The 16,825-nt window shown below is 40.9% G+C and overlaps 1 protein-coding gene across 1 annotated transcript; it reads left to right on the top strand.

Annotated features, from left to right (window-relative positions):
• The first annotated feature begins 205 nt into the window (after positions 1-205).
• On the top strand, positions 206-836 carry LOC137756485 (histone H2B-like). Its single transcript, XM_068532724.1, has one exon. The coding sequence runs from the start codon at positions 206-208 to the stop codon at positions 713-715; it is 510 nt and encodes a 169-aa protein (XP_068388825.1). The 3' UTR covers positions 716-836.
• The last annotated feature ends 15,989 nt before the right edge of the window (positions 837-16,825 follow it).

The raw sequence follows: 16,825 nt of genomic DNA, 5'->3' as shown, positions 1-16,825 counted from the left end.
TGGCTGACTGGAGGCCAGGCAGGGGGCCATCCAATCACAGGTGACATGGGGTGCCTTAGTGACAGACCTCCCTGCTGTGCATTTTATCCAATCAGATGGGAGCATTGCCCGTGACGTCATAGAAGGCAGGGAGTAGAAACCGGACGAAGGGACCTCGACGGCCGCACTGTCCTTCCCTCTGAGCTGCGGGGAAGACGATTCCGACATGCTTGAGCCTTCGTCTGAGGCGTCTGAAGAAAGCCCGGGCACCAAGGAGACGTCTGAAGAAAGCCCGGGCACCAAGGAAGCCGAGCCGAAGAAGCCGAAGCGCCGCTGCAGCCGCCGTCGCCGCTGCAGCCGCCTTCGCCGCCGCCGCTGCAGCCGCCTTCGCCGCTGCAGCCGCCGCCGCCGCTGCAGCCGCCGCCGCCGCTGCAGCCGCCGCCGCCTCTCTGACGGCTTCGACAGCTTTGCCACCTATTTCGGAAGGGTGCTGCAGCGGGTCCAGGAGGGCCTGAGCCTCTCGCAGGAGGCCGTGAACGTCATGGATTCGTTCGTGAAGGACATCTTTGAGCGAATCGCCGGCGAGGCGGCGCGCCTGGTCCGCTCCAGCAAGCGCTCCACCCTCACCTCCAGAGACATGCAGACCTCCGTGCGCCTGCTGCTGCCTGGGAAGAGGGGCAAGCACGCCATATCCAGCGCCACCAAGGCAGTAATTCGATACATCACTGGCAAATGAGCTGCCTCCGGACCACCTGAGCATCGCAAACCAAAGGATCTTTTCAGAGCCACCTCAGTTTTCTTAATAAGAACTGTATTCTAACAAACTTTGATCGACTTTATTTTTTAAAGTGTGTCATCCTGCTAATTTTTAAACATCTTTTTTACAAAGAACTAAATGTTATCAACTACATTTTAATATATCTATGGTCTAATTTGCTCAAAATGAAATAGTGAGTTTTGTTCAATAATGTTGCATTACACCACTTTACTAAAGAGTGAGTTCTTTTATTTTTCTAGGTCAACCTTTCACAGGGTCTGTAAGATAAAGTTATTTACCTTTTTCACTCTCATTTTCTCATGAATGTAGGGCAAAATTTTCCAGAGATTCATTATGTACCGTAATGACAACAAATTAAGTGCAGGAACATGTATAAGAATTCAACAGACATATTAGAAGAGATATTAAGGAGGTTTTCTTTTTCTTTTTTTTAATTGAAGTATAGTTGATTTACAACGTTGTATTCGTTTCTGGTGTACAGCAAAGTGATTCAGTTATATATATATATATATATATATATAATCTTTTTCATATTCTTTTTCATTACAGGTTATTACAAGATATTGAATATAGTTCCCTGTGCTATATGGTAGGACCTTGTTGTTTAGCTGTTCTATATATAGTAGTTTGTGTCTGCTAATCCCAAACTCTTAGTTTACTCCTCCCCCCTCCTTTCCCCTTTGGTAACCATAAGTGTGTTTTCTATGTTTGTGAGTCTGTTTGTTTTGTAAATAAGTTCATTTGTATCATATTTTAGATACCACATGTAAGTGATATCATATGGTATTTGTCTTTCTTTGACTTACTTCACTTAGTATGATGATCTCTAGGTCCATCCATGTTGCTGTAAATGGCATTATTTTATTCTTTTTCATGGCTGAGTAGTATTCCACTGTATATATTCCACATCTTTATCCATTCGTGTCAATGGACATTTAGGTTGCTTCCATGTCTTGGCTATTGTAAATAGTGCTGCTATGAACATTGGGGTGCATGTACCTTTTCACATTAGAGTTTTCTCCAGTTATATGCCAAGGAGTGGGATTGCTGGATCACATGGTAACTTTATTTTTATTTTTTTAAGGAACTTCCATACTGTTTTCCATAGTGCACCAATTTACATTCCCACCAACAGTGTAGGAGGGTTCCCTTTTCTCCACACCCTTTCCAGCATTTATGATTTGTAGACTTTTTGATAATAGCCATTCTGACTAGTGTGAGGTGATACCTCGTCGTAGTTTTTGAAACCGTGCACCTCAGATTGGGACTTGAACCTAATCTCACCTCAGATGAGACTCGAACCCACCTGACTTGCACCTCAGATGGGACTTGAGCCCACAATCTCTGGCTTAGGAAGGTACTCAAATCCACAGTCTCCCAGGTAAAACTGCACACCTGGTCTCAGGACTTAATGAAGTTCAGGTTCTTTATGTCTCACTGCAGAAGGAATTCAGTGAGAGGAAAAGTGATAGGTAAGAAGTAGATTTATTGAGAGAGACACACACTCCACAGACAGAGTGTGGGCCATCTCAGATGGTGAGAACGGGCCCCCACATATGGAGTGGTTAGTTTTTTATGGGCTGGGTAATTTCACAGGCTAATAAGTAGGAGGATTATTCCAGCTATTTTGGAGAAGGGGTGGGGATTCCAGGACTTGGGCCACTGCCCACTTTTTGGCCTTTTATGGCCTGGGAACTGTCATGGTGCAGGTGGCTGTGTCATTTGGCGTATGCTAATATATTACAATGAGCATATAATGAGGCTTGGGCCTAGCCTAGTAGGTTCTAACTGGGCCTATCTTGGGCCTAGCCTAGTAGGTTCTAACTGAGACAGGATCTTAGTTCCCGGACCAGAGATTGAACCCACGCCCTTGGCAGTGGAAGCATGGAGTCCTAACCACTGGACTGCCAGGGAATTCCCCACACTGTTTTGATTATTGTAGTTTTGTAGTAAGCTTTGAAATCAGGGAGTAGGGCCTAGCCTAGTAGGTTCTAACTGAGACAGGAAGGAAGGAGGCAGGGCACAACCATTAAAAGAATGACAGCCATTGGGAAGAAGAGGATACCAAAAAAAAGCGGTTAGAACCTACCTGGAAATTGTTCATGACAAGAGGTCCATATTCCCCTATAACATTTTCCCTATTATAATCATACCCAGTCACAGTTCCTGATCATTTGATGTTCTTAAAAGATACCATTATTATTCACCAAGGGCATAACATCTTCCCTTAATGAACTATAATTCTGAAGGAACATAGTTCACATTTATTTAAATTTTTAGCTGTATCCACTGAACTTGATTTTATTTCTTGCATTTTTAGATCATAAACCATATGGAGTTAATTATCGTTCCTGAATTAATTTTAGTGGAAGGGAGAGTTAGACAAATGTGTTTTAAGTATATATAATGAATATTATTTTTATTCTCCTCAGTACCCTCACTGTCTATCAGAATATCTCCCACATATATTGTTTCATAATGGGTTATAAATATAAATAATTTATGTGTGGTTTAAAATGCCTCACAGCCGGACAAAGTGAAAGTCTCTTTTCTAATCAATATTCCTGCATCCCACTCCCCAAAGGTAACCACTGCTATTGTTTGATTTGTACTTGGCATGCATTTTTCTGTGCATATTGAAATACACATACGTAAATAGATACAATGGTTTACACGTTAACTGATTTGTTTGTTAGATATGAAATTGGAATCACAGAATAACACTGATCTGCTACCTATGTTCTTCACTTAACAAGATGTGTGCTTTTTAAATTGTTTTCATTAAGGTATGATTTAGAGAAAATAAAATTCACTCCTTTCAGTGTCCAGTTCTATGTCTTGAAAAGTACATACACTTGTATATGTACACTTGTATACAGTTGTATAACCGCACCACAATCAGGATATACGAGTTCCATTATGCCAAAAAATTCTCCTGTGCCTTTTTGTAGTCAACCCATTCTCCCCACCTCAACCCTGACAACGACCTATTTGTTTTCTGACTCCCAAATTTTGATAGCTGTAGGTTTTCACTTTTATTTTCATTTTAATTCTGTTCTATGTATTTTTAATTGAAGTATAGTTGATTTCTGTTCTACGTATTTTTGATTTCCCTTGAGACTTCCTCTTTGACCCATGAATTAACTTGATATGTGTTGCTCAGTTTCCAAGTTCTCAGAGATTTTCCTGTTATCTTTCTATTATTAATTTCTAGAATTTTATTCCATTATTGTCAGATAACACATTCTGTTTGGTTTCAATTTTTTTAAGCTGTTAAGGTTTGTTTTATGACTCAGGATATAGTCTATCTTGCTGAATGTTCCATGTGCCTTTGAAAAGAGTGTGTATTCTGCTGTTTTTGGGTGGACTGTTCTGTAAGTGTCAGTTAGATCTAGTTGGTTGATGGTGGTGTTCAGTTCATCTATAACCTTGCTAATTTTTTGTCTACTAATTCTATTACTGAGAGAGGAGTATTGAAGACCCAAATTATAATTGTGGATTTGTCTACTCCCCTTTCAGTTCTGTCAGTTTTGCCTCTTGTATTTTAAGACTCCGTTGTTAGATATAATACATATTTAAAATTGCTGTATCTTCCGGGTGAATTGACTGACTCTATTTATCCCTGGTAACTGTGTTTGCTTTCAAGTCGACATTGTCTGATAATGTAAAGAATCTATAGATTCTCCTGCTTTCTTCTGATCAGTGTTTGCATGGTGTATTTTTATTCATTGTTTTACTCTTAAGCTACCTATATCATTATATTTGAAGGGAGTTTCTTGTAGACAACATAGAGTTGGGCCATTTTTGGTTTTTGTTGTTTTATAAATCCATTCTGACGATCTAAGTCATTTAGTTATGTATTTAGACCATTGACAATTAATTATTGATATGTTTCTATTTCGATCTACCACTTTATTTTGCATGTTTTCTTTGTCCTCTCTGTTTTTCGTTACCCTGTTTCCCCTTTCTTTGGCTTATCTGAATGCCTTTTAGTATTTCATTTTAATTTTCTATTCTGAATTTGAATATATCTCTTTGTATAATATTTTTGTGGTTGCTCTGTGGATTACAAACTCCCTACTTAACTTTCCACAGTCTATTCAGAATCAGTACTCAGAATCATTATGTTACCACTTCAGTTGATATGTAGAAACCTCACCTTAATGGATCCCCTTACCCTCCCCCCTTTACATTACATTTGCCTTATGTATTATAACTACACTGAAATCTACATAGATACCTACTATAGCTACTTTATTGAAAACTCCATCTGTTAATGTTATATTTTGCTGTGATTTTCCACTATTTACCATGATTTTGGAAACCCATTCAGCTGCATCTTCATATTCACTTTCTCCCTAGATCTCCATGAATTCTAAATTGGTGGAAATGTAAATTGGTACAGCCACTATGAAAAACAGTACAGAGGTTCCTTAAAAAACTAAAAATAGAGTTGCCGTATGATCTAGCAATCCCACTCTCTGAGCATATACCCAGAGGAAACTCTAATTCAAGATACATGCACCCCACTGTTCATAACAACATTCTTTACAATAGCCAAGACATGGAAACAATCTAAATGTCCATCGACAGATGAGTGGATAAAGAAGAGGTGGTATGTATATACAATGGAATACTACTCAGCCACAAAAAAGAATGAAATAATGCCATTTGCAGCAACATGGATGGACCTAGAGATTATCATACTACGTGAAGTCAGAAAGAGAAAGACAAATGCCATATGATATCACTTACATGTGGAATCTGAAATATGATACAAATGAACTTATTTACAAAACAGAAACAGACTCACAGATATAGAAAACAAACTTATGGTAACCAAAGGGGAAGCGGGGGAGGGAGTGATAAATTAGGAGTTTGGGATTAACATATACACACTACCATATGTAAAATAAACAACAAGAGCCTACTGTATAGCACAGGGAACGGTATTCAATATCCTGTAATAAACTATAATGGAAAAGAACATGAAAAAGAATATATGTATATATAGCTATAACTGAATCACTTTGCTGTACGCCAGAAATTAATACAACATTGGAAATCAACTATACTTCAGTAAAAAAAAAAAAAAGTAATATAGGTCATTATTAATAAATTAAGCAATACCTTGGACAGCATTGAATGCCAGTGTCCAGAGAAATTAGAGCATTTAGAGCCCTGGTGGCTTCAGGATACAACGGGAAAAGCTTTAGAGTAATTTCAAGCTCACGTACTGAGGGGGTACCCATAGCAGTTCCCCTGATTTACTTCACCTCTCCTGACTTCTTACCCTTATCTAAATTATAGGATTAAATAGGGACTTCCCTGGTGGTGCAGTGGTTAGGAATCCGCCTGATAGTGCAGTGGACATGGGTTCGAGCCCTGGCCCAGGAAGATCCCACATGCCTTGGAGCAGCTAAGCCCATGAGCCACAACTACTGAGCCTGCACTCTAGAGCCCATGAGCCACAACTACTGAGCCTGCATGCCACAACTACTGAAGCCCACATGCTTAGAGCCAGTGCCCCACAATAAGAGAAGCCACTGCAATGAGAAGCCTACACACCGCAACGAAGAGTAGCCCCCACTCTCTGCAACTAGAGAAAGCCCACGCGCAGCAACGAAGACCCAATACAGCCAAAAATTAAATAAATAAATACATAAATTAAAAGAAATGTTTAAATTATAGGATTAAATAGGTAACTGAGTAAGTGTTAAGAGTAAAGGAGATACAATTTAGAGTACCATTTGTTTACATTCATTTCCTACCCTCCATATCATCTTTCTCAGAGGAGACGTCTGTTCTGACTGATCCCTTTCTACCCACCATCTTAGAAAGCAGTCATTCACATAATCCCCATACTTAATTCTCATCATCATCAATCATCATCACCAACACCAACATCTGCATAAGAGGTCACTGTGTATATGAAGCGTTTGTCAGTCTTCTTTCATTATCACCCTCCAGGAGCCCTTTCAGACATTTTTTGCCTAATTACCCCCAACCCCACTCCCCAGCGGAATGTGAAATTGTTAATACTCCAGATGTAGTTTATCTGTTTATGTACGGTGGTCCTTTGGAAGCTCACAGACCGCTGTAATATCTATGAAAACCCTAACCTCAAGAACCAATCTTTGACCTCTTGGGGGTGATGTCATCTGTTGAGAATGCATGGTATATTGTGATGAGGGCAAAAGCTGGAATCCCATTCCTGCTCCATACATCCCTCGATCCACACTAGAAAATCTGTCATGATTAGATGCCCAGCCTTGATAGACCATCCATGGAGCCACCCTCATCCCTCTCTGGGAGAAATTTCACTTTCCTCTCTGTGTCCTCAGATGCCCTTTCCTCCCTAGCAGGTACAAGCAGCCTAATCATTTCCATAAGTTTTCACAAAGGACAGAAGAAACACTGGCTTCGGACAGCTTCTGCTTCCAGCCTGGTCACAAACTTCCCATGCGGCAGGGGGAAGGAACACCAGGCTTGGCTTCCTGCTGCTGGGAGGGTTAACACAGGGAGAACAGAGATTAACCACCTCAGCAGTACATGTCCTGATACCTTTGCTAAAGATCTGCCACCAGCAACTAAAGGGGACCAGGCTGCCAGGTCCCACCCCTGGCTCTGGCTGTTGGCGTGGGGAACAACCTCTTTGCCATTTGTCTCTGTGCTCAAGAGCACTTGCTTTGTAGTCACACACATCCATGAAGAGAGGATAGTGATACATCACTAGTGGGGCTGTTGTGAGATTAAATCCAGTCACTAACATGAAGAACCTAGATCTGGGCCCCTCTAAACAACCTGCTTCATAAATAGTAGCCCTTTCCTCCGTCAATCAGAGAGCTCATGTGGTCCTCACCCGCCCCTTCAGTTGGGGGCCCCTTCACCAGATTGCAGGTCAGAATCACCTTGGGGATCTTTTTCTAAACCCTCATATGAATTTCCCTTGGTGGTGGAAAGAGGGCTTCTGTATCAAAAGCCATCCAAGTCATTCAGCCATGATAATATGGGCCTTAAAAAACAGATATGCCCATTTGGCACCCGTAGTGTGTGGCAGTGTCCATTTCCCCTTCATTCCACCAGCATCAGTTGTGAACAGCTTTTGTCTTTATTGCTAAATATGATCTCTTCTTTCTTCCAGACCAGTCCCAGTGGAAGAGTCACCTCAGAAGGTCTGTCCTTGATGTTATAAATTCACAGGCTCCTCCCCTAGGGTTGCCAGATTTAGCAAATAAAACATACTGGATGCCCAGCTGAACTTGAATTTCAGATGAACAAAGTAATATTGCATGTGACAAATTTACACAAAAAAGGATTTTTTGTTTATTTTAAATTCAAGTGTAAATGGTTTAAATATAACCTGGTAACCCTACACATGGAGGGGTCTGGAGGGGAACCAAGGTGCTCCAGTCAACAACCGCAGCTGAGCCCCTAGCAGAAGCCAGAACCCATGCTCATCCCTGTGAGTGAGCTCTCTCAGATGTACCAGCCTAACGGAGCCTCCAGCTGATGGCAGCCCCAGGTGAGACACCACATGGAGCAGAAAACTATCCAGCTGAACCCAGTCAACCCACATTATCCCGAGAAATTAAAAAATGGCTATTGTTTTGGTGGTGTTTGTTAAACAGAAATGGATATCTGAACCATGTAGTTTTGGTGAACTCTCTTTTTCTGTAGTCTGTAATCTTTGGATAAGATAGGGACTTGCTGCTCTTTGAAGGTTCGATAGGACGTCGTGATAATTTTGGCTATAGTCTCCGTGTGGGTTTATATGTGGGTATAGATTTTGAAATTTCCTCAGTTCCTTCTGGGATTCCCAAGATACATTTTCACGATGTACGATTTTCATCATACTCTTGGAATTTTAGAAATTTATTCCTGAATTCCTTTCCACAGACGAGGCTCCACTGCAGTCACGCTTGTGAAGGGATGGAGAGGTATTGCTACAAACTGCTCCCTGAGGCACATGGAAAGCCGTAGCCTCAGAAGGTGCCTTGGTGAGTACGTTGTCAGAACAAGGGCTGTTTACTCATTTCGCGAAGGGTTTCTCAAAGACGGTGTCCTGAAACACTTTCTCCTGCTACAAGGATAGCCTTGCAAGGAAGCCACTCTTCTTGAGTACACATAGGATGCCTTCACCAGACCTCAGAGACATATGCATTGCAGTCCTGGTCCTTTCTGACTGTCCCAGTGCAGCACTGCTGGGTGGATGCGTCTGTGCAGTTCTGGGGTTCGTTAATACGAAGACCACTACCCTTGTGGAAATCTGAGCCACATTCTACAGTATCACCTTTATAAGGAATAACGCTGATGTATTTTCACCTTATTTTTCATATTTCTTAGTTGGTTTAGAGTCAAGATATGGAGAAGGGGTGTATTTTCAAGGCCCCTTAAAGACTCAGTCATTTTAGAGCAAGACCATAGGAATAGTTTGGGACCCGGCGAGACACAGAAAAGGGAAAGGAGCTGTGGATCTATTTGTAGACCCACTCCTGAGGGCAGAGTAAACATGTGCTCCATAAGGGCAGGTTGGTTCAAGAACTTTGAAGGGAGAGGGCCTGGGCTGTGCAACCTGTTTGTTCAACCAACCTCACTAATCAGCTAAGTGATTCCCTAGATAGAGGAGTGAGTGTATAGAGCGGTTACATGGGTTTGGCCGTGGCTGTCCCTCCACGTGGAAGAAAATATTGGGCATGGAGGCGAGGAATTCCCCAGGAAAAAACAATGTATCGTTCAATTGACCCAGGTTTCTGCCTATTAAGTGACTATGATGTTTTAGGCCTGCCTCCCTGGAATAACTCTGAGATTTGCAAATGACATTTTTGCATATGTATCAAGATCATTGGGTTACATGATTATAGAGAGTTCTTAGTTCTCTGCCACAGATGGCTAACTGCTTAGCATGGGCTGTGATAGTACACGTTCACCCTCAGAGGGAGGGCTAACTCATCTGCAGGAACCCTACATACTTCCCTGGGTCTCTGTGTTCTGATAATACACCCCTACTGTCTCTTTAAAGCAAACACAATTCCTGACGACAAGCACATGTTTTGTCCCACGAAACTGGACAGATTTTTTTGCCAGTTGCCAGGGTCCCAGTCTAGTGCTTCAAATTAGTATGTTTTCCAAGTGGCAGCCTGAAGAGCTACGGTGTTTTGCTTTAAGCTAAAGACAAGGGGGTGGAGGAGGGTGGGGAGGTATTTAAGGTGGTGGAGGACCTGCCTGAGCCAGGCGGTTACTATATACTATAGAAACGTGACGTCAATAAGGCGACCTTGACGACTTTTTAATGGAGACAGAAGCGGCCTGGCAAGGAGAGCAGGTTTCTCCTTTAGGTGTTTGGAACTGAGTTGGGAGAGTGGGTACCCGCGACGGGGGCTGGACCACCCTGCAGTGTGGGGAGACAAAGGGATCCACATCCAGGTCACTTCTTTCCCGCTTTGGGGGCTCGGTGCCCGGGCTGTCTCGTAGGCAAAGCCATTGGGGTCCTGCCCGGCCCCAGTGGGTGCGGTGTCCTGCTCCAGGGGTGTCCCCGAGCCACTTTCCTTCTAAAGGCAGGTGCGTGGGAGGTGAGACAGGTAACGACTCTCTCTGAGCCTCAGCTTTCCCCTCTGTAAAATGGGGATAAGAACGCTTTCCCCACAGTGTCACTGTGAACATTCAGTGATAACACATGAATAAGCCGAAGGCCCTGTGGTTATTCCGGGATCATGAATGTTTGTATGAATTCAGGCCACTTCTTATTCCATTTCCCACTTTGTTCTTAGGGGACATATGAGGAAAGGAGAAGAAAAAGGCCCTGGTGGGAAGCTCATTGTACCTTTTCCTCGTTCGCAGCTCTATCCAGTTGTTTCAGTGTCATTGTCACTAACCCATTGCCTAGCATGGTGCGGGGCCCACAGTTAACACCAGTAAAGCATGGTAATTGCTGGATCTGTCTCTCCCTGTGCAGCTCCTCATGCCAATGGCCTTGCTCATATCAGGTGTCTGAAGGAGGCAGCTTCTAAGGATCTGTGTCCTGATGGCTGCTGGAGCTTCTACTCCAGGTTCAAGGGCAGCAGATTCCAGGAGACCACAACACTTTGCGTCTTCAGCTGGAGATGACACCTGACTCAAGTGAGTTCATTGATCTGAACAAAAGCATGTTGTGGAATAGCTCCTTGAGGTTCATAAACTAACCGAAAAGTAGACAAGCTACTTTGATCTCATCGTGGAAGAAGAGGTTTAGCAGGTGGAATGTCATTCCATCAGCAGCTACATGCTTTGTAGTAGCCCTTGAGGCCCATCTTAAAGAAGACTTTTTTTGCCAAAAAGCAATGACTAGTCCAGTTGGAGAAGGAAACTGGGCTTTAACATGCATTTGCAATAAATATACCTAATTTGTTCTCACTGTATAAATAATAATCAGTGATTCCCGTGTATCTTTCAGATGAGGATGCAAATATGCAGTTGGTTATTCTTTTAGCAATCTGGCATTGTAATGTAGTTCTTCCCTGGTGACCACATTTTCTTTTCCATTATATAAGGTAATTTTAAAGAGCTAGTTTCCAAGTTTCCAAGTGTTAGGTAAAAATGTCAGTTACTAGATCTTAATATTTTAAATATCTTAATATTTAAAAAAATGTTTTTTACCCTAGAGTTTACCCTATAATAGTGGTACTCAGCCATGTTCCCTTAAAAAACCACTTACTCTTAACATCATTATGATTATTTCTCTAGGATATAATATTTTTATTCATGTACTTCAGATGGAAATAGAAATCAACTTTCTCTAAATATTTGGATATATTTCTTTGCAAGTGATTATTTCTATTTTGGGTATATGTAGTATGGACCAATTTGACAAGACCATGTGGATCTGTCAGTGTTACAAAGGCATAATCTTGGGAATCTTTCAAATGATTAACTGCATTGAAGAATTACGAATATATATATATATTTCAAACTCTTTCTTGAGGTTTGTTAACATACAATACAGTGCATACTTGAACTGTGTGCTCTAATAAGTTTTGATACATGTATGCGCCTGTGAATCCAATACTACCATCAAGATAATGAACATACCGTCAAGATAATGAACAAAAAGCTCCTTTGTGCCCCTCTGTAATGCCCCCTTGTGCCTCCTTCTCCATGTCACCCTACCCCTTTCCCAGGCAACCAGTGATCTTCTGTCACTGTAGATTAGTTTTCCTTTCCTATAATTTTATGTGCATAGAATCATACTATATTCTCTTTTGTCTTGTTTTCTTCAACCTAATCATTTCTACATTTACCCATTTGTTGCATGTATGACTAGTTCCTTCTGTTTTATTGTTGACTACTATTTTATCAAATGGATATACCACACTTTGTTTTATCCATGCACCTGGTAAAGGATATTTGTTTCCAATTTGAGGCTCTTGTAAAAAAAAGCCGCTACGAATATTTACGTGTTAGGCCTTTGCTTGGATATACGCTTTCTTTCTCTTGGGTGAATACTTAGGACTGCAATGGCTGGGTTGCATGGTAGTTGTAAGATTAACATATATGAAACTGCTAAACTGTTTTCCAAAGTGTTCTCACCATTTTTCGCTGCCACCAGCAGTGTATGAGCGTTCCACCCTCCAAAACCTTGCCAAGACTTGGAATGGTCAGCCCTTTTAATTTTGGCCCTTCTCAGAGGGGTGTAGTGGGATTACATTTACCTTATGGTTAATGACGTTGAGCAACTTTTCATGTGCTTATTTGGCATTTGTATATCTTCTTTGGTGATCTGTTCAAATTGTTTGCCTACTTATTTATTGCCATGTCTGTTTTATCTTACTGACCCTTGTGAGTCTTTTAAATTCTGGATACAAATCCTTTATCAGATAGCTGATTTGCAAATATTTTCTCCCAGTCAATGGCTTGTCTTTTAATTCCCTCAACTGTGTTTTTGGGAGAATAGAAGTGTTTAATTTTGAGGAAGTCTGGTGTATCAATTTGTTCATTTATGTTTTTGATTTTGCTTTTGATGTTATAACTAAGAAATCTTCTCCTAAGCTAGAGTCACAAGAATTTTATCCTGTGTTTTCTTCTGGAAGTTTCATAGTCTAGGTTTAATATTTAGGTCTGTGATTCATTTTGAGTGGACTTTTGTATCTGGTACATTATATGGATACAGTTTACTTTTGTATGCATATGGAGACCCACTTGTCCCAATACCACTTGTTGAAAAGATATCATTTCTCCACTGAACTGCCTTTGTAGATTTGTCAAAAATAAGTTGCCTATATATGTGTGGACCTATTTCTAGACTCTTTGATATACATTTGATATACATTTCTACCTTCATCCCAATACTACACTGAGTCTTGATTACTGTAGATTTAAAATGACTCTTTACTCACAGACTTCAAAAACAAACAGTTACCAAAGGGGAAAGGTGGGGGTGTTGGTAAATTAGGAATTAGGGATTAACATACACACTACTAACTAAAAAATAAAGTTATAATGAAGAAGAAAAAACATACACACTACTATATATAAAATAGGTAATCAACAAGGATCTACTGTATAGCACAGGGAACTCTACTCAATATTCTGTAATAACCTATATGGGAAGAGAATCTGAAAAAGAATGGATATATATATATGTATAACTGAATCACTCTGCTATCCACCTGAAACTAACACAACATCGTAAATCAACTATACTCCAATATAAAATAAAAATTAAACAAAAAGTACTTGCACAAAAAATAAATAATAAATAAAATGAGTCTTGAAATAAGATAGTGCTTATCCTCCAATGTTGTTCTTCTTTTCAGAGTTGTTTTCGTAGTCTAGGTCCTTTGCGTTTCCACATGACATTTAGAATAAACCTGTCAATTTCTTTTTTTGAAAAGCATACTAGGTTGTTTCCATGTCCTGGCTATTGTAAATAGAGCTGCAGTGAACATTGTGGTACATGACTCTTTTTGAATTATGGTTTTCTCAGGGTATATGCCCAGTAGTGGGATTGCTGGGTTGTATGGTACTTCTATTTTTAGTTTTTTAAGGAACCTCCTTACTGTTCTCCATAGTGGCTGTATCAATTTACATTCCCACCCACAGTGCAAGAGGGTTCCCTTTTCTCCACAGCCTCTCCAGCATTTATTGTTTGTAGATTTTTTGATGATGGCCATTCTGACCAGTGTGAGGTGATACCTCATTGTAGTTTTTTTTTTTTTTTTAAGACACTAGTGAAAGAGGGGAGGACTTTTTTAAAAATTATTTATTTATTTATGGCTGTGTTGGGTCTTCGTTTCTGTGCGAGGGCTTTCTCTAGTTGTGGCAAGCGGGGGCCACTCTTCATCGCGGTGCGCGGGCCTCTCACTATCGCGGCCTCTCTTGTTGCGGAGCACAGGCTCCAGACGCACAGGCTCAGTAATTGTGGCTCACGGGCCCAGCTGCTCTGCGACATGTGGGATCTTCCCAGACCAGGGCTCGAACCCGTGTCCCCTGCATTAGCAGGCAGATTCTCAACCACTGCGCCACCAGGGAAGCCCCCTCATTGTAGTTTTGATTTGCATTTCTCTAATGATTAGTGATGTTGAGCATCCTTTCATGTGTTTGTTGGCAATCTGTATATCTTCTTTGGAGAAATGTCTATTTAGATCTTCTGCCCATTTTTTGATTGGGTTGTTTGGTTTTTTGATATTGAGCTGCATGAACTGCTTGTATATTTTGGAAATTATCCCTTGTTGGTCGCATCATTTGCAAATATTTTCTCCTAGTCCATAGGTTCTTTTTGTCTTGTTTGTGGTTTCCTTTGCTGTGCAAAAGCTTTTAAGTTTATTAGATTCCACTTGTTTATTTTTGCTTTTCTTTCCATTGCTTTAAGAGACAGATCCAAAAACCTATTGCTGCGATTTATGTCAAAGAGTGTTCTACCTATGTTTTCCTCTAGGAATTTTATAGTATCCAGTCTTACATTTAGGCCTTTAATCCATTTTGAGTTGATTTTTGTATATGGTGTTAGAGAATGTTCGAATATTCTTTTACATGTAGCTGTCCAGTTTTTCCAGCACCACTTATTGAACAGACTGTCTTTTCTCCATTGTATTTTTTATACAATTTCCAGGTGTTATATTTTCACTGAACTTTCAGTAGCCATATATTTTCACTGAACTTTCAGTAGCCAGTTGTTGCTGGGGAATCTTTTTGGCTGAAAGCACAGGCTTACTGTAGGACAGAAAAGATACTTGATGCTTAACACCTGTATTAGTCAAGGTTCGCCAGAGAAACAGAACCAATAGGATGTTTATATATAGATATTTATTTTATAGAATTGACTCATGAGACTATGGAGGCTCGACACGTCAAAAATCTGATGAGGAAGGCCAACAGGCTGGAGACTCAGGAAAGACTTACATACAGTTGGAATCTGAAGGCAGTCTGCTGATCAGCCACAAAGAGTCGATCTTATAGGTGAAGTCCAAAGGCAGTCTCCTGGCAGAATTCCCTCTTGCTTAGGGGAGATCAGCCCTTTGGTCTATTCAGGCCTTCAGCTCATTAGATGAGGCCCACCCACATTATGGAGGTCTAACTGATTTACTCAAAGTCTACATATTTAAATGTAACATCTCGGAAATTCCCTGGTGGTCCAGTGGTTAGGACTCAGTGTTTTCACTGCTGGGGCCCGGGTTCAATCCCTGTTTGGGGAATTAAGATCCCATAAGCCACGCAGCCAGAAAAAAAAAACAAAAAAATAACCCCATACAATTAAAAAACAAGTAACATCTCATCCCAAAACACTCTCACAAAAACATCCAGAATAATGTGTGATCAAAATCCGGAGACTGTGACCCTGGTCAATTAGACACGTAAAATTGACAACCACAATATTAATGCCTATATTTCCATATCAGCTGTTGGATGTTACTGACAATGTATTTAAACTAGGGAGGAAAATGTCTGAGAGAAAATTCTACAGGTCATCTCCAGAAAATCAGTCACTAAAATGAAATAGTTTAGTAGCTTTCAACTTTACTGTGTGGTTAGAATTGAATTGTGGAGTTTTCTTCTTTATCCTCAAGCAAATCCATCTCGATGAATTCTTGGGTTGTTGGGTGGTAAGAAAAAGTGGGAGAGAGCATTATGAATGTGGGTACACATGTATGTGCGCGTGTGTGTTTGTGAGTATGTGTGTGTATATTGGTGAAGCTGTGAGGAATATTTACTGTGAGGAATATTTGAGGTTAATTACTGTGTGTTATGTCAGTCCTGCTCAGTTCTGGGCACATGTTAGGAAACAAATCAGGATGGTTGCTGTTTGTTTTATCCCAGCTTTCCTTGGTCAGCATGGTTACCATGGTGACTCAGTGACTGCTATAGGATTTGGTACAGACTGAAAATACATTCCTGATTCTTACCTGAATCCATCATGACTATGTTAGTTGTTAAGTGTTGCTTTTATAATTCTGTCATCCCTTCTAGATTAATAGACATTCAAATGTACGGTGGAGTTTCTCTTCACCCCATCACTTATTTATTTACTCATGTATTTATTTTATGAGTATGGCTCACAGGTTCCTATTTTCCTCAAAGAGTTACCATCTATCATTATAATTACGTATTTCGATGCTAAATTGTCCCAGAACTGGCCAGTGTTAGACCCGTCAAGTTGGCTTCTGTGTCCATTTAATGCCTCTCTAGAATTCTTTAGCATGTACTGGGCTCTCTGAGCCTAGTGTATCCCAACCTGTAAAAAGGAGGTAATGATGTCCACTTCAGAGCGTTACCTTGAGGATTTAGAGAGAAAAAGGCGGAAAAGAACAACCTACACTGTGTGGCATTTAGTAGTCCCTCAAAAATTTAAGCTTCCCTTTCCAACTTTACCTCCTTCATCCTGTTTAGTGTGATGCCTCTGACATTACCATAATAGCATGACCTCCAGAGAGAATACTTAGACATGTAACACAGCAGGGATAAGCCCGCATGTCCATGATGTGAGAGCCTCAGTGTCACTGCTGTGTGTGGAGGGGGCTGTGTGATGGAGCTGGGGAAGAGGAAAAGCATCACTGCACAGCTTCCAGTGAATTGAGCGGGGACAGGCAAGTACAT

Source organism: Eschrichtius robustus, chromosome X (assembly GCF_028021215.1).
Source record: "Eschrichtius robustus isolate mEscRob2 chromosome X, mEscRob2.pri, whole genome shotgun sequence".
NCBI lineage: Eukaryota > Metazoa > Chordata > Mammalia > Artiodactyla > Eschrichtiidae > Eschrichtius > Eschrichtius robustus.
Note: the sequence above shows the minus strand (reverse complement) of the source record. Positions and strands in the feature narration are given on the sequence as shown.

Excerpts from the sequence above, each read along its gene's own strand:
- LOC137756485 (XM_068532724.1), top strand. The coding sequence starts at position 206 with ATGCTTGAGCCTTCGTCTGAGGCGTCTGAAGAAAGCCCGGGCACCAAG.